General features: G+C 45.7%; 2 protein-coding genes across 2 annotated transcripts in view; one reads left to right on the forward strand and one right to left on the reverse strand.

The window, feature by feature from the left end:
* The window catches only part of NTAQ1 (N-terminal glutamine amidase 1), a 213786-nt gene that overhangs the window by 33897 nt on the left and 157003 nt on the right, over positions 1-22886 (reverse strand). The window lies entirely within an intron of this gene.
* On the forward strand, positions 10076-19363 carry KLHL38 (kelch like family member 38). The gene is made up of 4 exons (XM_019719409.2): positions 10076-10288; positions 10712-12308; positions 16566-16671; positions 17532-19363. Exons 2-4 carry the CDS (start codon positions 10920-10922, stop codon positions 17846-17848), a joined length of 1812 nt encoding a protein of 603 aa, XP_019574968.2. The 5' UTR covers positions 10076-10288; positions 10712-10919; the 3' UTR covers positions 17849-19363.

The raw sequence follows: 22886 nt of genomic DNA on the forward strand, positions 1-22886 counted from the left end.
TCAGATGATATACGAATACCACACTGAATCACGTGGCCCTGGGGAGAATGAAGGTCAGTAGTCCTGTTCTCAAGTTTTCAATTAAAAAAGCTAAAACTTCTTTTTAAAAAAAAATTAGCAGAAGAGGCTGGGTTCATAGATTGAGTTGGTGCCAAAGACGAGGCAGGTATTCACGGCTATGGATGCCAAGACGTCTGGGCTGTCTGCTTTGTCATGTCCCTTTCAGAAAGGTCAAAATTCTGGTCAGTCTTCAAACAAAGTATCAGATCATCACTGTGCCCTCTACTGAATTCAAGTCCTGCCAGGGAGCTCCTGACAATAGGTGAAAATGTCCAATGAAATAGCAATTGGGTGGGACACCAGAGCACATTCATTTACCTTCAGTTATGGCTTCTGTCTTTCTCCCTTTCGACTGCTTGAATGGTGTCAGTGGGGAAGGAGGGGAGAGAGAAGCTAACAATAACCCAGCATCCTCAACTGTAGTGTGAGCTTAATGGAGGGTGGCCAGATTTAGCAAATAAAAATCCAGGAAACACACTTACATTTGAATTTTGACAACGAGAAAATATTTTAGCATAAGTATTTCTTGTGCAATATGTAGGCATACGTATACTGAAAACTGTGGCTTCATGAAACCTGTCTCTCAGGATTATCGTGAGGATTAAGCAACACACAGAAGGGAAAGTGTTCAGAGGTACCTGACTGGTACGTGGTCATGCTAGGTCTGTTCAAAGACTGCTTTTCTTCCTTAAATAACAGTGGGAAACGGACAGTTCTGGATCTTCAGAGAGATGAGAAAAATGGCCATTATGGATTATTGACTCATTTTAATAAGCAAACTCACTTGGAGAAAACATGGTTCCCCCTCAGTACATGAGGCTCTCTGCTCTCTCTTTACTCCCAAGGAAAGAAGGGGGGCAAGGCTGGAATCTAGTGGCCAAACCAGTTAAGTCCAGAAAATTTCCTCATTGAGAAATGATGATAGAAGAGATAACAGGGTAGTGGTTTTATAAACAGAAATAATTTGGTTGAGCAAGAGGAGAAAATGAGATGGGGAGATAGTGGGGTGGGGGGGGGTGAGTAGGAGGGAAAGAGAGCCTAAGGAGAGACCACATGAAGAAAGTTTGTGGGAAAATGTCAAGTGGGAAAGATCTGTTCCGCCAAAATCAGAACATCTGAGCCCATTGCGTGATGCACTGGGGTGCTGGAAATGGTTTTCAGAGGTTCTCAGACATCCTCAGACACAGCTGTGCAGCAAGCAAGTTTGTCTTCCACGGCCTTTCCTCTGCCCTTTCCACAGCAACACCAAGCCTTCCCAGCAATCCCCCAACACCCCAGAAACCTTGTCCTAAGAACAGCACCACCTCAACACACCACCAGAACCCCAGGTTTGGTATTGCTCTATTAATCTGTCGAAAGTGCCCCTTTTCAGACCCCAAACAGCTTCTGTGACAAACTAATCACAGGACAGGAACAGTCTTGCTAAGGATGATTCACATTTAGATAACACCTTCTGGAACATTCTTTTTCCTTTCTCCCCTACACTTTCCTCCCCATTGTTGTCTAATTCATTATCTGCTCTAATTAGAAAAGTGGGTGCTTTTCAGGTAGAAGAGAGGGCTAACGTACGGTTTGGTGAAAATGAGATCTTTGCCTCTCCAAATACATTTCATGAGAAGAAATATATTAGGTGTGTAGCAGTTGTTCATTAATTTGTGTTAGAATGAAATAATCACTTGGTTACACCCTGGTGGCTCTCCTATAGTTTGAGAAAAGATCACCCTTATTACTATGCTTCTACAATCATTTCTGAAGGAACATCCATTGACAACTGAGAATCTCAGTCATGCTATCCGTTTACTACTTCCCCACCTCCATTGTATAATGTTCTACTGTGGAAGTCACAAACAGAGAAAGTGCCGTTCCAGACACTTGTGCTGAAGAAAATTCTGGAAATGACAATAGAAACAATGTGTACATCTCCTGGGTGGTACAGCAGATTTCTGATTGCTATAATTACTACCAGTATTGTGCAATGCCTTTGGGTAACTGACAATACACTAGGTGTTATGAAGAGTTTAAATAGTAGACTCTCCAACCTCCCGCTCATGTCTGAAATGCCATGGCCTGCGCTGGCCTGCCCACTGGAATGGAAAACACAAGAGGATACTTCCTACTTCCTTAACCAAAGCCCTGGAGACTTGGGCAAGCTTTCCTAGGAATGGGGGTTACCAAATCAACCGTGTTTGTCTTGGCTCACTCTTTTTTCTACCTTTGGATTATTCAGATACAGAAGAAAGAAAGAGAAGGCAAAGGAAGCCTTTATCCAAGAGGCTTTTGAATCCCTGGAAGGTTCTGAGGACTGAGTTTCAAGTACAATGTGTGAAGCTAATACAAAATAGTGTCTCTCTAGTAGTATTTATTTCCCACCAAAAATAATTTACAAGGAATGGTGAACACTCACCACACCTCAGAAAATTAGGATTAATTACAATCCAATATCAGAACCAACCCAACATCAGAAGCAGATGCAACTGGTTTCAGAGAAATAATGAGTAACCTCGACAAGCTTCACCTCGTGGCTGAGAGGAGACCCAATTCTTTGAAAGTCAGTAAGGAGAGAATTTATTCCACACTCCTGCCCCTGGATTCAAAGACCCAGGGAATAGACCAATCTTAACATTGGCAGCTAATCTCTACTACATGGGTGATAACTTTTGAGGCAGCCAGAATACAGTTTTATACACACATATGCACCCCACAAAATATTTTCATATTTTTTTGGAGACTGCAAATCTCAAGCATGCAACAGGCTGAGCTACGGAAGGTGGCGCAGAGTTTCCCTGCCAGGGTCACTTTGGATCTTGAGGGTGGAGTCAGTATACACAACGCTTTGAAAGCTGTGGGGAAGGCAAGAAGAGTTTGTTGGGGGCATTTGTTGGACAAGTGGGGGTTATAGTTTTTCAAGCACTGTAGATAGAAGAAAACCACACCTCAATCCTGCAGCGCCAAACTTCATAATTGTCACTGTACCCCTGGGAATGGAGCTCGGAAGTGGGGAAAAACAATCAGCCCTCCTCCAACTAGACGTAAGAAGGATGTTCAAGTAACATCCAAAGGGATCGTTAGTGGTTCCAAAGGCAAGCTATATATCTGTTGGTTGGCCGTCACTGGGTCTGGATAAATTTTCTCACTCAGATAAAGAAAAGAGGAAGATCATGGAAAAATACTGCAGGACAAGGAAAGAGAACACCATTCTGAAGACTTAAGAGAGTATGTCCAGAAGAAATTTTTTTTTTTTAAACTTCAGCATTAATAGAAAGAAAAATGACATTGCTTCTGTAAAGCAAGCCAAAATCCATAAAAATCCAACTGAGCCAGAAAGAGAGCTGTGGGATTATTTCAGAAGACTGAAAATGCAATAATATATTTCAAATATGCATTGGAAGCAGAAAAGAGGAAACCTAACACTATGGAAAAGTACACCAATGATGTAAAGAGTAAATTTGAGATGGTGTTCTAGAAAGCAAAAAAGGACAAGCAAGTGAATAGTTAAAAAGAGATAATGATTTAAATAAGGAGGCCAAGTTAAAAAAAAAAAAAAATATATATATATATATATATATATATATATATATATATATATATATATATGTGTGTGTGTGTGTGTGTGTGTTATTCATGAAGCAACAAAGCTGCAATTGAAGTAATAATCAAAGATATAATTGAACAAAATTTTTCTGGGCTGAGTAAAGGCCAAAGTATACAAATCAACAGCCATGTTTTAGAGGCAAAATTTATAAAAAGAGCTTACACCTGGACCTATCCTGATAATGATTTTAATTAAAAGAGAATTTTAACAAACAAAAAACTGTAAAAATCAGTCAATTCTCAAACTTCTACTCTGCAGCACTGAATAGCATGGGTGGCTTTCAGAAAATTTTGAAGAAAAAAAGTTTTAATGATTTTCTTAAAAATTGAGATATAATTGATATATAACTTTATATTAGTTTCAGGTGTACAACATGATTTGATATTTGTATATATTGCAAAATGATCACCACAATAAGTCTAGTTAATACCCATCACTATATATAGTTACAACATTGTTTTCTTGTGATGAGAATTTTTAAGATCTACTCTTTTAGCAACTTTCAAATATACAATACAGTGTTATTAACTATTATTACCATGCAGTACATTACACTCCCAGGACTTATTTATAAATGGAAGTTTGTAATAAGAAAAATGTTGACCCTCAACCATCATACCCAGCCAAGTAATTGTTCATAGATGGTAGGGAAAAAAATCTTAGATAAGGAAGAATTCAGGAAAATGCACCTCTCCCCTATTCTCCCTAAAAAAGTATTATGAGTCAATGAACTCCAGTTAATCAAAAGATGAGTCACAATTAAGCACTTAAGAATGGAAAAGTTGTGGCATAAAAGAACTGGCAGTGAAAATGTGAATCAGTCAAGTATGAAGCTAAGTTTAAATAATTACAAATACGATTCAAAAGCAAATAGCAAAAGCAAAAAGTCATTCTTAAAAGATGAGATATAGTATATAAAATAATTTGATGACAACAATCTAGGCCTTAAATTCCAGGTTATCTTTACAAATACCTGGGAGAAAGAAGTGAAAGTATTTCAGATTCTTTTTTTTTACCTAGCAGGAAGTCGAAAAATATTATTTTACTTTTATTTTTGATCATTAGAAAAACATTGATTAAAAAATGTTTCAGAAAAACTTAAAAAAAAAAAAACACTGGTAAAAATATAAACAGTCTGGAAAGGCAAAAGTAAGAAAACAGTGTCCAGTGTCAATCTCTGTCAACAAGTTCCATTAAATTTGTTCTCTGCCTTTCCTATCAAGGGGCAGGGGCTGACTTATTCCGATTCTCAAGGAGCTAATACAGGAGAGAGAGGTGGAAAGATATGACTAAACTTCAGCCTGATGTGAGAGCTTTTCAAAGACATATGTATAAAATTCTCCTTCTACGAGGACCTGGAATTCATGGTGGGATAGGGGTGAGGTGGGAAGGAGGAAGGTTGGGGAAGGTTTCCCTTCAGAACACTTAGGACATTTACATTATTTGTCTCCTTCCCTACCAGAATGTAAGCACCACATGGCAGAGACCTTGTCTTACTCAATGGATGGATGGATGGATGGATGGATGGATGGATGGATGGATGGATGATGGATAGAAGTATAGATGGATGGATGATGGATAAGTGGATGGATGGATGGATGGATGGATGGATGGATGGATGGATTGATGGAAAGGTGGATAGACCCTTAGTTAACCAGATCCTCACTTTGCTCAATTCACATTTCCCCTAGGATTCTAACTAATCCTACTTCTAAGGGAGTTAAGTTCACCCTCCCAACAGACCTCCCTCTGTAGGTCATCCACTCTCTATACCACAGCACAAAAGTGCCAAACCATGCTTCGGTGGCCTGGAGAAAGTGATGTTTCTGCCTAAAACACCTATTTCACCATCAGGGAGCGCCTGTCGTGGGGAGCGGGGAGGCCAAGGCCGTGTATTATTCTTTGTGACTTACAGTGCTAAAAACAGAGCGCACGTTGCATCCTTGATCATGTTACTTCTTTCATCCCAATTTGATTTACAGCCCAGAAAGCTGATCTGTGACATAAATGATGTATCAGGTCAAGATGTCGTTTGCGGAGAGAAGGGGCCCTGACAGCTGGGTTATATACCAACAATCTACGAACAGTCCTGATGTCATCTCTGTCAGCCCTTTTTTTTCCTTTGCCCTCCCCAGGGGGTGGGGCGGGGGGAAATATGAAGATATTTTCTGATGCTGGAGCAGGGGGGAGGAAGAGTTTGGAATGCTGTCATTTGTACTACTGACCTAGTAAAAACAGGGTTAGGCTTTTAACTCTCAGAGCACAGTTGTCATGGCCATCCCAGAATCAAGGCACAGGCTGACTTGCCACCATTGTTTAGAGTACAAAGTCCTTGTTCAGCTTTCCACAAGCTGCTTAAAAAATACACCCAGCCAGGCAGATCCAGACACCGATAGACAGGCACTCGCATACATAGAAAAGTTTTAAAATCGCAAAGCAAGAGGCAAGTTCCTTACTACAGCTTTTAATGACCCAGTTCACGGGGGCCTTATTTGCTCCTCATTTTTCTCCTTCACCTGCTGACTGTGAGAACAGGAGATTCTCTGAAGACAACAAAGAACAACCTTCCAGTTTTCGAGGAGCTCTTACTAGGCCTTTAAGTGCAGATTTCCACGTTCTTGAAACACAGTTCCTTGGAACAGATAGCTGTGGTCACTGGTTAGTGTGAAAGTGATGCCTGGCCTCGAGTGTGTTAGGAGGACTGGACATGTACGGTGTGTGGCTTCCTTGCTTGTAGCTGTCAGACCTGCAGCTGATTTGTACCAGGTTGACGGTCCACAGGATTTCAGGCCCAGCACACCCAGCCCGGAAACAAACTGGGGTTTCCTAAGTAAAAGTGCCCTGTACTATCAATGCAAAACTCGATGAGGAAATGGAAGTTTTTCTGAATTTACATAAAAGGACAAAATAATAAAGAGCATGAGCTGGAAGCCTCTGGCTTTAGGCCAGAGATGAGCAGAAGCTCTGAGAAGATCCCTTTCTCTGAGGTTCAGCATCCAGCAGTCACTACTATGGCCACCTCAGGGCACAAACCACAGGGCGAGCTGGAAGAGGTAGGCTCTGAGGTCACCTGGCCCGGTGAGAAAGTAAATACAGGGAGGTTTTGTGACTTGTCTAAAGACACACAGCCAGTCCATGGCGGATCCTGGGCTGGAATCTAGGACTCCTGGAGGCTGGGTAGATAGTGAGGAACATAGCAATTACTTAAGACACAGGAAACAACCAGAGTGAGCAGGAGACCACGTTAGATGCTGAAAACTGGGCACTGAGAACTATTGGAATCTAATGAAATTATTTTCAGAGTAATCACTAACCATAATACTAACCATAAGTTAGTACAGTGAACCTAAATTGTGCCAGGTACTTTACTGGATGCTCCCCACACATTAGTTTTCTATGACAAAGATGGTTATTCCCATTCAGATGAAGAAACGGAGGCTGGAACATGTTAACTTGCCCAGGACCACACAGATGCTGAGAAGAAACGTCATGATTCTCCCAAATCTTTCTGCCCTCAAAACCTGAGTCTTGACTTCTTAGGATAATGATTTTCATCAAAAGTAGGGACAGAGAGCTGAATGTCCTCATTTATTTAAGGTTCCCATATGTTCACACCCTAAACTCTCCCAGAAAAGTTCAGGATATAAAGTGAAGACAAAAGTACAAAACTCTCTGAGACAAATATTTTCATGAATTGAAAGTAGGTTGGTTGGGGTTCCATGTGGGTGGCAGAGATGCTTTTTGGATAAGGCTTGGTGTTATATGTGCGTGTGCTATGAGGCAAACACCAAGATTCTCTTTGTGTCTTTTCCTGACATTTAATGGAGGGCCCAAATTCTCCTAGTAGGCCAGGCCAATGGAATGGGGCCTGTTTTTTCTTAACTTTAAAATCCAAAGAATTTATCAAAGTTGGTCAGACATTGACACTGCACACCAGGGCTCATTTGAACACTTGACAAGGCTGGATTCCAGAAGGTCTAATTAGTTAGGGAATGTTGGGGAAGCTCCAAGTTTCCCCTAGAGTGGATGGCGCCATGTTAGTTCACTCCCAGAAATCCCTAGCTACCGCCCTCACAACAAACCCGTGGCTTGCTCACCAGCTGGAAGAGAAATAAGACGACAGGCATTTCAGAGCAACAAATAAGTTATTTTTTGCCTTGTGCCGTCTTGGAGGCCAAGGACGAAAGCACCAGCTTTGGGGTTGGAAGGACCTCAGTGTAGTTCCCAACCTTGAACTTAACTCTTGCTGCATGGTATGAAGCAATTATTTTACTTTTCCCTTCATCACGTTATTGGAGTTGATTAAAATGAGGGACATCCAGGGCCATTCCAGATGACCAGTCGCATTGCGGTCTAATGGACATACACCAAGCTGTACACGGCAGCGCTGCTAAAACCCACTCAGCAGATGGGGGCATGAAGTTCACCCAACAGAGCTCCCTCTCTTTTCCTAGTCTGCATTCTGTTAACACCCAGTGCAGGCACTGTGTCTAATTCACCCACCACGTGCCAGGTACTAGGCTGGGCAGTTGGGATGGAGAGAAAGTCAAGACAAGGTTCTTGCTGTCCAGACGCTTCCATTCTAATAAGAGAGGCACAGTCAAGTAAACACAATCGCAGTGAGGTCTGAGGCATGTAATAGTAGAAATGGGCAGAAGGAGTGGAAACAGTACAGAGGAGTGAGAAGCTTGCAACAGAAGGAACACAGGCCCTATAAGGAATTTAGCTACTCGTCTATTAGATCACCAGCATGGCTCAGAAGTGAAGGAATACTCACCAGCACTGATAGCTATCCCAACAGCTCCTCTCTACAGCATTTTGCTTGTATCTCCATGGGTCTCTGACCCCTTGGCTCAGGTCTCCTCATTCTGGCCTCTAGGCCCCCAACCCCAGTGGCATGTTATGGATATACTTGCCTGACCTTGACCTTCTGTACTCTTTGGGAGATGATCCACTCTATGCCCTGCAACTACGAATGAGAGACACTCCTCCTTCCACCCTGCCCTGTGGTCCCCTAAAGGCCTGGCCAGCCCAGCTCCCCAACAGGGACTAGATACATGTAAGGACCTACAAGTCGTTTGATGGAGCCAGAATCAAAATATAAGTGGGGGAGGGAAGTGGCCAAAGCCAGTTATGGAGGTGGACAGGAGACCAGTCTGATTCCTGCTAAATAGTCTGGACTTTATCCTCAGACTTGGGGAGCCGCTGAAGGGCGTAATGCAGGGAACTGGCAGGTTCTGATGTGCCTTTCCCCGGGTTACTCTGGTGGTGACAGGGTTATTGGAGGGAAAGAGACAGGAGCGAGGGGAAAGTCAGTGTGCGAGGCTGTTACAATAATGCAAGCGAGATCTGAGGAGAGAAAACCAGGCTTCCCTGTCACTCACTGCTGGTACCCTCAGTCAGGACCTCCCAGGAAGCAGGGGCAGGACCGACCTGGGGTCCCTCTTAGTCATCCTCATAGGTCCATAGCAGCCCGCCCCGGTGCTGATGCTACTTCATAACCGTCACCATTCTCTTCTCCCTGCTCCCCTTCCTTCTTCTCCCTTCCTCCCTCTCTCCTTTTCCTCCTGCTTCTTCTCCCTCCTCCTCCTTCCTCCTTTTTCTCCTCTGTCTCTCTCCCTCCACCCCCTCTCTCTCTTCTTCTTCCTCCCTCTTCCTCCATCTCTCCCTCCCTCTCTCACTCTCTTTCTGGCACACTCTAGAGCAATATGCCTTGCCTCCTGCCTCGATCTCAAGCCTTTCTGACAGGAAAAAAAAACCGGAAAAGTAAAACAAAAAAGCAAAAAAACTATTTTTAAAAACTAACGGAAAAACAATCAGCACTTTCTGAGCGAGGCAGGGGTGTCATGCAGGAGTGCTGCTGCCCTCACCCCTTTAAAACAGAAGCCTCTGGGGGAAGGAGCAGCCACCAAGCTTTGGTTCTTCCAAGTCTGGAAACGCTGGGGTGCTTCACAAACATTAAACACCACTTTTGTCATGGATTCCATCATCTCAGAGGCCGGAGGAGGAAATGACAGCCCTCCCCATTGACCCTGGCAGGCAGGTGGGAAATACAGACCCATTAAATAGCACCCCTGGGCCCACATTTGGGCTTCCCTTGGGACCATCTGCCACCTTCCATGCACCCAGAACTACCTTCAGTGACTATCACCAGATCACAACAACCTGTTTACAGACATCTAGAATTCCCGGGCACTTTTAGGACACGGGACTCGGGATGTTTCCAAATGGGCAGCAAAGTCCTGTCTCAGAGAAGCCGTTCCTTCGGATCTATTTATGCCGATGTAAACACTTGCCAAAGAAACAAGGCATGTGGGCATGCGCCGGCTCTACAGGCCCTCGGCTTGCTGCAAAAGGCAACTGGAAAGTCACATGTCATAACAGTGGAAAGTACATATGCAACTATTCTTAGCCCTGGAATGTATACACTGTCTCCCTGCCCAGCGGTTCTTTCACAAAGCTCTAGAAAACTGTGAAAGCGCCTTCAGCATAAACAAATCCAGAACTCTCCCAGGACAAATCATTTGCCAACTGAAGGAAAGGCCTGGGTTTATGGTTTCATTTGGAGCCAGAGGTGGAAACTCTGGAGGGACCAGCCGGACCAGGCATCGGCGGATGGTACTGCCACAAAACAAGGTAAATGTCTCTGATGTTTCATTTTTTAACAGGTAGACCACCAGGCATCATCCAATAAACACTGCCCAGGTTACTCTTGGGTTTGTGCTTCCTATTTATCCAATCTTGAAAACAAAACCCTAAAGACTTCATATTCTCAAGGGGGAAAAAAGAAGATTGCAAAGGTCCATTTCATCCCTCATTCCTGTCTCGTTAGCAGAAGGCCACGCCCCCAGAATGACATCCTTCCGGAAGGACTAACACCCAGAAAGATGCTTAGATGAGTTTACAAAAATAACAAATAGGCTGAGAATCTAGAGAAAGGCTTCTGGTGGACAAACGCATAGACTGTCATTTTGCTTTAGGCTAACATTTCCACTCCTGACAATAGAGTAACTTCCAACAGTCTTCACTGTTTCTGTTTGTTTGCTCATTTTTTCTCAGATTATCTGAAGATGCTGTTTGCCTGTTACCTTTGAGAGGAACCATAACCAAAAGGAGAGGTGTGAGCTGTGAGGTCTGGAGGGCAGGTGGCCTCCCTTTCCAATCTTCACTACAGGATTTTCTTGGCAATACCCTCACGCGTCTTAGAGAAAGGACGCAGATGCTCTAAGGTCTTGGAGACTCCACAGCCAAACCCTCCATCCAGCACATGCTCCCTCGTGGGACTTCTTCCCCTCTTTGCAGGATGAACGAGTCATCGCCAGATGGGCTGCTCTTCAATGACCATGACTTCTCCTCCGAATTGTTGAGGCAGCTCAATGGCTTCAGACAAAACAGCATCCTGACTGATGTGAGTATCTGTGCTGGGGCCTGGGAGGTCCCCTGCCACCGAAACGTGCTGGCCTCCAGCAGCCCTTACTTCAGGGCCATGTTCTGCAGCAACTTCCGGGAGAGCAGTGAGGCCAAAGTCCAGCTGAAAGGCATCAACTCCATGACTCTGGACCAGATCGTCCTGTATGTGTACACCGGGGCGGTGCACATCACAGCCGACAACGTTCTGCCTTTGATGGAAGCCGCCTCCATGCTTCAGTACCCCAAGCTGTTTGAGGCCTGCTCCTCCTACCTCCAGAGCCAGCTGACCCCCAGCAACTGCCTGGGCATGGTCAGACTCTCTGAGCTCTTAAGTTGCAAGACCCTCAAGAAGAAAGCCAGGGAGGTGGCCCTGACGTACTTCCCAGAGGTGTCCGCATCGGCGGACCTGAAGGAGCTCTGTGCTTTGGAACTGAGGGACTACCTGGGAGATGACGGGCTCTGTGGGGAGGAAGAGAAGGTGTTTGAGGCCCTCATGGTTTGGATCAAACATGACCTCCAGGCCCGGAAACGATACATGCAGGACCTGTTCCGGCTCGTCAGGCTTCAGTACATCCATCCGGCCTTCTTCCACCACTTCATTGCCAATGATGCCCTCCTGCAGTCCTCGCCCTCATGCCAGATCATCTTGGAGACAGCCAAGAGGCAGATGTTTCCTTCGTACGGCGCCACCAGTGCCCCAGACCTCCAACCTCCGTGGCACATCCCCCCAAGAAACTCTTACCAAGACTTCCTCATCCTCTTGGGTGGGAGGAAGGACAACCAACAGACCACCCGGGACGTTCTGCTGTACAACAGGCAGACTGGCCAATGGCAGAGCCTGGCCAAGCTCCCGACCCGGCTGTACAAGGCGGCGGCTGTCTCCTTGCACCGCAGCGTGTACGTGCTGGGAGGCATGGCTGTCGACGCACAGAAGAGGGTACCCAGTCACAATGTCTACGTCTTCTCCCTGAAGCTCAATCAGTGGAGCCTGGGGCAGCCCATGCTGGCAGCCCGCTACTCCCACCGAAGCACTGCCCATAAGAACTTCATCTTCTCCATCGGGGGGATTGGAGAAGGGCAGGAGGTCATGGGCTCCATGGAGAGATTCGACAGCATCTGCAACGTCTGGGAGAGCGTGGCCAGCATGCCAGTGGAGGTTCTCCACCCTGCAGTCGCTGTGAAAGACCAAAGACTCTACCTTTTCGGGGGAGAGGACATCATGCAGAACCCTGTACGCCTCATCCAGGTAAATGGCTGGTCCTTCCCGTTGTGTAAATGCACGAGAGTGTGCCCACCTGCACACATACAAACATACTCACACGTGCATATATACGCACATACATATACACACAGCATACACACATAGGAATGTACATACATACACGTATAGGTGCACATACACACAGAGACACATGTGCAAACATATATTATACATACACACATGCACACATACAAACATACTCACCCATGCATATGTACGCACATAGATACACATACACATAAACACACATACAGAAATGTACATACATACACATATAGGTGCACATACACACAGACACATATGTACACACCTATACATACACACATTCACACATACATATATACACCCATATATAATACACACACTTGTCATCTGCAGGAGAAAGAAGAAGGGGGGAGGGAAGGAAGGAAAGAGGGAAGAAAGTTTAATTTCAGCAAGATTTTTATCCATTTATAAAGACTTTTTGTGTAAGATTAATTCATATAAAGGTACACTAGGTACAATCCCTATCCACAAAGAGTTTAACTTAATTTGAGAAAAAAATGGTATATCTAAAAGTTCAAGGTAGAACACACTGAACGTCAAATAGTGAAGTCCTATAGGAATTTGGTGGGTGCTTCTAACCCAAATCAGTAAGGATTTAAAAGGAGATTCCGAAGCATTGGTCCAGTCTGTTACCAAATGTCCTGGAACCTGACCTCAGATCTGCTGAGTCAGAACCTCTTTGTGTGGGATCCTGACATTGATGGTTTACAAAAGTCTCCAGGAGATTCTAATGTGCAGCCAGGTGGCGAACACCTTGCCTTAAGTGACAGGTAGATGCTAATTTCACTCACAAGCTCTCTGAGAAATGTAATCAATAAAGACCCAAATTTCAGAATATTAAGTGTTTCCCAACTTTATGCAAGTTCTAGCAAGTTCTGCAGTTCATCTACTGGTATGAAAAACTTGAATAACGAGCCTATGTTAAAATAATCAAGGAGACCCCTGAGATTTGCTTGTTCATTTATAAAAGTGACATTGAGAGCCAATCACAGTGAAAGCCCTCGGGACACAGCCCTGGCCAGTAAATTGCACCTACCCTCCTGGAGTTTACAAAATAATTACAATTCAGATGCTGCATAGAGGGGTGCTCTAAGGGGGGGAGTCTACACCAGTTCAGAGGGAATCGGGGAGCTTTGGAGGGAACTATGTGAGGTTGGTGTAAGCTGACCTGAGCAGAGAGGCAAGAGAAGAGAGGAGGCAGGGGAGGATGAAGATAAAAGATGAGGGAGAATAGCTGGGTGGATGAGAGGCTCTGACATGGACCCAGATGGATGGGAAGCTCCTCTGAGCAGACAAATCTCCCATTCTCTGCAGAAGGCAGAGTCGTCTGTTGAGAGAGTGCTGGCATTCCTGGTAAGGGAATGGCTGGTACAAAGAATCTGAAGCAGAAAGGGGGCACAGCCCATCCCCTTGAGCAACGGAAAGCATGACAGTGGAGCTGCCACATAGACCAATGGGGAGAAAGTAGTGTACAAGGCGGAGCTTCCCAAGCTACGCTGAGCAACCCCTTCCCCCTTGGACTGCTGCCCCTGCATCCCTCCTGTAGTAATCCTGGAACATTCTTGGGGGGTGGGTGTTGGTGGAAATGAGACTGATCTGACCTGGCTTCCTAGGTTTTGTCAAGGAATTGGGTTTGTAGGCTGAGAGTCACGGGGTGGGTTAAGTAATCAAATTTGCATCTTTAGAAGCTCCCGGTGGACACCGTGTGGAGAAGGGATTGGAGAGGGCCTGAGTGGACAAAGGGAGGAGAGTTGGGGGACAGTTCTAGAGGTCCAGGTGACAGACAGTGGTGGCTTGGGCTAAGTTGCTGCTAGTGGAGATGCAGAAAAGTGACCAACTCTGATTTAATTCTTTTCTTGTTTTTTTTTTCTCTTGCCTACACTTCTCCAGCCCATATTTTTGGCTCCTCCCTGACCATCTAGGCAGATTCTGAGTCTGTTCCAGATCCCACTTGTTTACTTAAGCCAAGCGAGACGTGTTTTGCTCCCTCCAAGCTCTGGCCACACAACACAGATGTAATATAGTGCTTCTATATAAAGCTAGAGCCTCTTTTTTTTTTTAAACCATTTTCCAAAATACAGTGAACAAATATGATAATGATTCCACACTGCAAAATTGTCAGCTTCCTAAGAATAAATACCAAGCTCAAAAAAATCTCTTAAGTTGGCATATCAAGAAATTCATAGTACAAATTAAGACCCTTACAAAACAAACAAAACACCACGAATATCCGAGTGATCCTTTTACACTGCAGTGATGAGAAAGGGGAAAGTTATTAATTGGGGAAGCTTTCTTATCTCTATCACATTAGCTTAGAAATGGAAAGTTTACTCATTTAGATATAGTTTAAGAAGAATGCTTGGGGTTTCTTGATGGAGTAGGTTGGGTTTTCAGAGGTTCCTTCATAGGATGGTTCACGGGCAGGATGTATTCCGTCAAGAACTATACTGCAAAGGGGTTACTGTGTGAAGTGTGTGAGTACCCATACCTTTCCACCTGGCCTTCTTTCTACCTCTGTTTCTGGAAGGCATTAAGCAGATCCTAACCGTAACAAAGTATCACTTCCTCCCCTGGTCAGAGACCATCCTTTGATATCCTTGCCCCGGCCTCTCCGGGGGTATTATGAAGATCCTGAGCAAATGTTTAATCTATTTTTGAAACCATACCCAAATCTGATAGAAAACAGAAGGCCAGAAGGCAATTACTCACTCAAGGAAAATGCAACCAGTGTTTGCTTTTCCTCCATGGTTCCCACTTTCCAAAGAATGTCACTTACATATTTTCCAATAAAACCCTGTGGCTTGACAGCCATTGTGATTGTCCCTGTCTCTAGCTCTTGGTCTCCTCTATGCTTCACTGACTTAAATGATTGACACAGACTTCAGGAGGTCTGTCTCCACGCTCCAAAGCTTCCATCAAGTAATGCCACGCCTACATGGTCCCAGGCAGAGTCTTGAGGGTGGAGCTTCAGAGCATGGACTGGGCTCATCCAGACCAGCTCTTCCCCTCACTCTAGCTGTGTGACGTTGGGCATATCACAACCTCTCTGAGCCTCAATGTCTTATCTGAAAAATGGGGGGAAAATAATAGTACCTACTTCATATGGTGGTTGTGAAGATCAAAGTTGGTAAAGTGATTAAAAAAAAAAAGGCCTTTAAATATGATGGCGATTATATTTTATACAGAAAGGATTTCCAATGAAGAATACTGTGCCATTTTCCTCTGTAAATGAATGTTTTTGTTCCTCCTTTTTTTATAGGAAGTCCATCCTATATCTCTTGTGCTAAATTTTGCCAGTAATGAACTAATTTACATTTCATATTTGGACTTTAAACTGAAGAAATTAACAGGAGAATATATTCTGGGAATCATGATTTGCTGCCCTGTTTCAGAGCGTGGCCAAGGAGTCCTGCCCCCGCCTTTTTGCTCTTTTTTTCCTTCTCTTATGCTGCCTTTTTCTATGATTCTAATGAGTTTCAGGCATGAACTGTTCAAAGCCTTCCTCACTTAGCCCCATATTTATTCTTGGCTCTAAGACCCTCTCAGATACACTAGAAAAGTTAGAAATTTAAATATGAGCCAGAAATAAAAATAATTGAAAAAAATTATTGGTTTCATGAATATCCAAGTTGCTCCATTTCTCATTAAAAGAAAAAAATGTTCCAAGCAAGGTAAGCAAATGCACACCACAAGGCATAACTCTTGGTCCGTCTATAGAAACTCAGCCACTGATCTCATGGGGTCACATAAGGACCAATTTCTAGTACTGTTTTTCTTTGTTATTTAATTATAGTTTTTTTTATTGATGGTAATAGGCTAACATTTTAAAAATTGGAAAAAAGTGAAAAGATCACTTCTATTATACACACACACACACACACACCAGGGGTGACCAAAAATGTACACAAGTGGACATTTGTGTCAACGTTGCTCAAGCAGTAGTTTGCCGTCATCAGAAGTGTCTGGAGGCTGATGGTAACCACTTTGAGCACCTCTTGTCATTGCAGAAGTCAAACGTGACTTGTAGTCATCGCTCGTTATTGGTATATATTGAGTATTACAATTTTAATAGTTTTCCTTTCTTAAAATGTGTATACATTTTTTGGCACTGTGTGTGTGTGTGTGTGTGTGTACACGCGCATGTGCACATATATATCACTTTAAAAGGCAGTATCATTAATTATATTTCTCCCTCAGGTTTATCACATTTCCAGAAACACATGGTTCAAAATGGAGACGAGAATGATCAAGAATGTGTGTGCCCCTGCAGTGGTGCTTGGGGAGCGGATTGTCATCGTGGGAGGTGAGTCTGAACCGCGGATCGCTAGGCTGGGCACCGACTTGGCATCTCCCATGGAAAAAGGGTCACTAATAGACAGACGCTGTTCTACAAGTCCGTCTTTTAAAACCACATCCCTCTAGCTAGCTAGGGGAATGTGGATGATGTGACAAAGTTCTTTTCTCATGCAGAAGTTTCTCCCTGTCTTTATCTGTAAACAGGAATGAAATAATACCTATTTGACAGACTTGTTGTGATAATAAAACGTGCTCCCTTCTCAAAAGCACTTAGCACTATTCCAGACAGCTGCCAAATACTCAAAAACTGCTATTGTTAATATTCACTACTGATGGATCAGTCCTCTGCAATCACAGGACAGTCGCAGGGTTAAGAGGACTGGTTTGGAGGTCAGACAGAGCTGAGTTCAAATCCTGACTCTGCCACTAACTGGCTGTGTGCTCTTTAGCAAGTTATTATTCTGTTTGTGCCTCAGTTCGCTCCTCTGTAAAATGAGGATCCTAAAAGTACCTACCAGATAGCTCTGTGGTGGGGGCTCCTTCTTGGATTGTTGTAACTCTTGGATGGGTGTGTGAGAGAGATGAAAAAGCCATCGGAAGCAGGAAGCTACTCCCAATTGAAGGATGGCTTACGTGCCGCCAGAACTGGGGGTTAGGGATGTAGGAGCCAAAGTCAGACAGATCCGGGTCCCAACCCCAGCTCTACCACACACTAGACCTCGGACAGGCTACTGAAACAGCCGCACTTTAGTTCAAAGTCCAGTCTCGGTGTTAGACGATGGCAGAGACCACACACGTCCCTGGACTGCTCACCTCCAGTCCCAAAGGAGCAGTGCTGACCTTGCCAATATGCCATTTGGTTTTCAGGTTACACAAGGAGGATTCTAGCTTATGACCCTCAGTCCAACAAATTTGTCAAATGTGCAGACATGAAAGACCGGAGGATGCACCACGGGGCCACCGTCATGGGGAACAAGCTGTACGTGACGGGCGGGCGGCGGCTGACCACAGATTGTACCATCGAGGACTCTGCCTCCTTTGACTGTTACGACCCTGAGACAGACACCTGGACATCCCAGGGACAGCTGCCTCACAAACTCTTTGACCACGCCTGCCTCACGCTTCAGTGCATACCCACACTTCCACCTTCCCGTGAGGTCGACAAGAAACCAATATCCATATAATAACCCTGAAAAAAGAAAAAAGAAAAAAAAAACAGTGCTCATTGGCCCTTTTTGAATTCCAGGCGGACCGCGTGAGCCAATCACTGTTTCCAGGGATCGTGCTGCTATCATTAGCTAGGCCTGGATCATGTCTCTACAGGCAGAGGTCAGGTTAACTATTGTCATCGACAGCCTATCCTAACGGCACATAATGACACAAAGTGATTCCCCCAAAAAGGAAGAAATGCCAGGCTGACAAAAACCACATCTGCCCAGAACATTGTGGAACTTTGCAATGAGAGAGCTAAGCAACCCAGAATAGTCCCCGGAAGCACTTGCTCTAGGTGGCAGCGTGAGCAATAGGCCGTGACTGTGTTTCTCTGCATTCTATGGACGGAGTACATTGGAATTCCAGAAAAGTATGTGCATCTCCATATCTACGATTTGCAACACTGTCTGTGCTGCCAGAATAAAGTTTATGATTGCTGCCAAGTGATGTTTTTCTCCAGCCTCTGGGGAGCTATAAACCTGCAGAATTAATCAGGATTTTCATTTTGGTAAATGTTATGAGAATTGCTCTTCTGAAGAAAGCCAACAAATTCCTTCAGAGATTCCAGCAAGTATTGCCTTCCCAATGCCAGGGCTGACTTTCCCTATGGCCTCCTTTATGTCAAAGTGCCTCCCAGCCTGGTCCAGTCCCAAGCTCAGGAATAAGCCGAAGCGGGCAGCACATTACAATCACCTGGGAAAATGTTTGAAAACAGGACCCAGCCCCATTCAAGATGAATAGATGAGGATTCTCAGAGGTGGGGCCCAGAGCTCTGTATTTTTGAAAAGCATCATAGGTCACTGTCATGTACAGTCAGAACCATTGCCCTGCTCAGCTGTGTGCACTGAAGACCCTCATATACTGGTCCCATTCCCATCCTGTACTGGCCAGCCCTGTCCCAGCCCAGCGGTGTAGACAAAGTCCTCGCCCCACCAATGGAACTATCTGAAATGAGTCTTGTGGTTCTGAGCTTGGAAACAGAGTGCCCCAAACTGACGTCTTCCTCCCTGTCTGATTCTCCAGGTCCATGTTCTGGACTTTTCCTGTTTCCCTAGTTTGTATTTTTCGCACGTCAGTTTCTCCTGCTTGGGTCTGCCCTATTTCCCCGGTCCACTTGGCTGTGGTGCAGATACCCTGTCTGACGGTCAGCCCTGCTCCTCGGCTTGGTCACTGTCCCCTTAGCTGCTGGCTAGCTTCTTATTCCAATCTATTCTCTTTGAACTTCTCTATTCAGGCTCTCAATCCCACATCTTCCTGAAAGTGTACTCATAAAGGTAACCAGGGACTCCGACAGTCCCTAAAACTGCAGTCCATTTTCACTTCTCATCGGGCGACCAGTTAGCAGCATATGGCACAGCTGACCTCCCTGCATCTCGAAATACCTCCCTCACTCCACCTCTGGGACACCACTCACTCTTCGCCTCCTGCTCCCTGCAGTTTATCCTTGTCTCCTTATTTTCCTGACTAATAAATGGTGTACCCCAGTACTCGGTCTTTAGACTTTCTTTGTGTCTACTCTCACTCCCTTGGTGAGTGAGGTCATCCAGCCCAAGCTGTAAATACCACCCAAATGCTGCTGACGTCCAATTTTCTCTAATTCCAGACTCCACGGCTCGCTCTGCATCTCCACATTGACGTTCAATAGAAACTTCAAACTGAACATGTTCAAGATCATCCCTCCGTCCTCCCCAAACCTGCTCTTCCCATAGGCTGCCCCATCCTGGGAGAGAGAGGGCAACAGCTTCCTCCCAGTTTGTCAGGCCCAGAGCCTTGGACGCTATTCTTGATGCTTCTGTTTCTCTCACACTCTACTCCCTTTGTTCCAAATATATCCAGAGCCCAACTCCATTTCATCACCCATAGCTGTAAGTCTAATCTGAGCCTCCATCTTTTTCATCGGAACTGTCGTGCAGGGGACCCTGCTCACTGTGCCATTTGTCATGCAGGGCGGCAGGCGGGGCCTCTAGTCCCGCTCCCCACATAATAACGCAGGATGTGGCCAGACCAAAAAGGAACACCCACAGAGCCATAGGTAGGGGAGTCATACCACTATAGTCTCACTGCAGGCACTACAGTCTCACTGGAGTCTGGATCCACATGACCTACAACCTGCTGTCCGCTTCTCTGCCTGCCAACCAACCGACTGACCAACCAACGCAGCCGCAGCAGTTATATCAGTGGCTAATTGGCTAACTGGTTACAGCTGATGGTCAATTAGCCACAGCTGATGGCCATCTACTACCCGAGTCAGCACCCCTCCACGTGAGGCCAAGAGCCTGGAAACTGCTCTCTGGGACTCTGTCCCCACAGGACTATTACAACCCTTTCCTCACGGGTCTCTCTGCTTCCATCGTTGCCCCCTGAATCTCTTCTCAACACAGCAGTCTGTGTGATCCTCTACAGACAGAAAAGTAAGTCATATCAGGTCTTGGACCTGTTTAAAATCCTCCCAAACCTTCCCAGCTTTCTCAGATGACCTTCAGGGACCTGAAAGATTGCCACCACCACCACCCCCCCCACCACCACCACCACCATGAGACTCTGCTCACATCTCCTGGTCTCACATCCCACCCCGTCCCTCTCTCATTCAGCATTAGCCACACTGGCCTCCAGACTCACACATTCCAAGCAAGTTGCCGCTTCCTGTTTTCACACTTGCTGTGCCCTCTGCCTAAAAATGCTTTCCCCAGATATCACACCCCCACGTGGTTCACTCCCTCACCTCCCTCAGGGCTCTGCTAAGCGATGCCTTGCCTGACGTCCTTATCAGATCCATCAACAGGTCCTGTCAGTGACACCCTGAAATAGACCACAAACACCTCCAGTCCCTCCACCTTCCTGGCTGCTTCCCTGGGTGCAACCCATCGTCATCTCCTGACCAGCCCCTGACTGGACCCACTGCTTCCATTCCTGTCCCTCTGATCCTTCCTCAAACAATAGCCAGAGGAATCTTTTTTAAAACACAAACCTGCTCATGTTACTCTCCTCCTTAAAACGAGTTCATGGCTTCCCAGAGACCTTTGCCTAGAGTCCCCAGTCCTTCACACGGCCTCTAGGGCCTTCTAAGGTCTAGCACCTTCCGATCCTTCTGTCCTCACCGTTTGCCACTCCTCTCCCGCTGGCCTAAGTTGTCTCTGCTCCACCCATCCTTTATTACCTCCCCTCTCCTCTCTCTTGTCTCAGGGCCTTTGCACTTGCAATTACCCCTGCCTAATACACGCCTCTCTCCCCTCTTCCCCTGATGGTATTTCCATTTATACCTTACGCGCCAGATGTAAAGTCATTGCGCCACGGAGGCCTTCTGTGTACCCTCCACCCCTGCGTGGGTGAGCTCACCCAGGAAATGTCCCCTTTATCCCTTATACTGCTGTGCTTTTCCCTTTGAGACCCTCATCCTACTTGTAATGCCTTGATCACCATCTTCCCCTCTACACCCTTATATCTGCCCTGTTCTCTGCATTCCCGGGGCTGGACTCAGTGAAGGCCACGTATGTATCCATCCGCAATAAATACATGATGAACGGATTAAAGAATTAGCAAATTAATATAGAGGCTGACTCTCCATTGTCTCTGGGATCTCCATCTCATACTTAGAGGGTCGTGTGTGGAGGCACTAGTTTAAGCCCCCCAGATCCTGTGCTAAGGGACAGCTGTGTCCTCTCTTTCCTTCCCCTTTCCCACCCTGAACTGAGTTTGGTGAGCCTGGGTGGGGGAAGAAGTGAAATGGCCGATCTGGGTCGAGCCTGGAAGCTGACGGGCTTTGTCTAAGGACCCTCTTTGCCTGGCATTAAAAGTGGGACTCTTGCTGTCTATAAATTCCTTTTGTGGTCTCCAACAACCTTCTGTCAGAGAGTTGCTAATGCCTTGAATTTCTTTTCCCTTCGTCTCAGTCCAATATTTAATACGCTGACAGAGTGTGTGGCTACTCAGAGCTTGTGCAACCCTTCGTGGGACACAGAATATGAAAATTGCCTGCTGGGTTTTATAAAAAAAAAAAAAAAAAAAAAAAAAGATGGGATGAAGGCCAGACACATTTGGACACGTATGGCAGGCCAGCTTCGTGCATCACATAAGATGCCTCTGTGGCAGGTCCATTCACACACCTGGGCATCCCACTGGCCAACTCCATATCTGAACTGGATTGCAAAGAACGACCTCAGGACACAAGAGATCCTTTCCAATCTGCTGAGGATAAGCTCAGTCCAAGAAAGAAAGAGAGAAGGGTTTTGGCACCAGGCTTCCTTGGTCTCGATGGCTGAGTAGAGAGTCACAGTCCAGAACTGAGGTCAAAATATATTTAGCCAGCAGCAGTTAAACTGAAACCTTTTAAGTTAAAACACGTCAACTCCCCTGACAAGTCATCTCGACAGACAACAAGGGGAGGAAAATGAAGCAGAGCAGGGCAAGAAAACAATAACACACATAGCTCACAACCTGCCCCAACATACACCCGTGAGCAGGACAGGAGCCTGAGCAGAGAAAGTAGTGACAGAGGGACGAAAATGCAGCAGGGGACGTAAGAAGTGGGGCCCTGGAGGAGCTGCTAGTCGTCAGCACTAGAAACCTCCCCCACCCTAGACCTGACTCCCAGCAGGCGACCTGGAAAAAGTGCTGCTGTGCTGAGGCCACTGTCAGGTATTCCCTGAGCAAGACACAGCTGTCCTCCAGCAGAGTAACATGACCCCAGCAGGATGGAGCTGCTGGCATCCTGGCCCCGCCCCATTCAGACCTTCCTGACTCTCTCCCCAAAAGCAGTGGTGGCTCCAAAGGTGATCCCTCTGCCTGGCGCCTCCAGTCTCCCCTCCAGGTGATTTCCTCTTTATGATCCTGCCTCAGCCTCCCCTACATGCACTCTCTCTGAACAACAGGAAGTCCCCAGTGTCCACATCTTAAAACCAAAGTTCCATCATGAGCTGAATTTACCTTCGCCACCTGTAACAAAAAAGGGTATTCGTCCCAGAGGACGAGGGCTGTGACTGGTTTTACTCAAACACATTGTCCTTCTTAGAA

Source organism: Rhinolophus sinicus, linkage group LG12, assembly GCF_036562045.2.
Source record: "Rhinolophus sinicus isolate RSC01 linkage group LG12, ASM3656204v1, whole genome shotgun sequence".
Taxonomy (NCBI): domain Eukaryota; kingdom Metazoa; phylum Chordata; class Mammalia; order Chiroptera; family Rhinolophidae; genus Rhinolophus; species Rhinolophus sinicus.

Coding starts and splice junctions, on each gene's coding strand:
- KLHL38 (XM_019719409.2), top strand. CDS start 10,920: ATGCTCCCTCGTGGGACTTCTTCCCCTCTTTGCAGGATGAACGAGTCA. Junction 12,309..16,565: donor ACCCTGTACGCCTCATCCAG/GTAAATGGCTGG, acceptor TTTCTCCCTCAG/GTTTATCACATTTCCAGAAA. Junction 16,672..17,531: donor GCGGATTGTCATCGTGGGAG/GTGAGTCTGAAC, acceptor TTTGGTTTTCAG/GTTACACAAGGAGGATTCTA.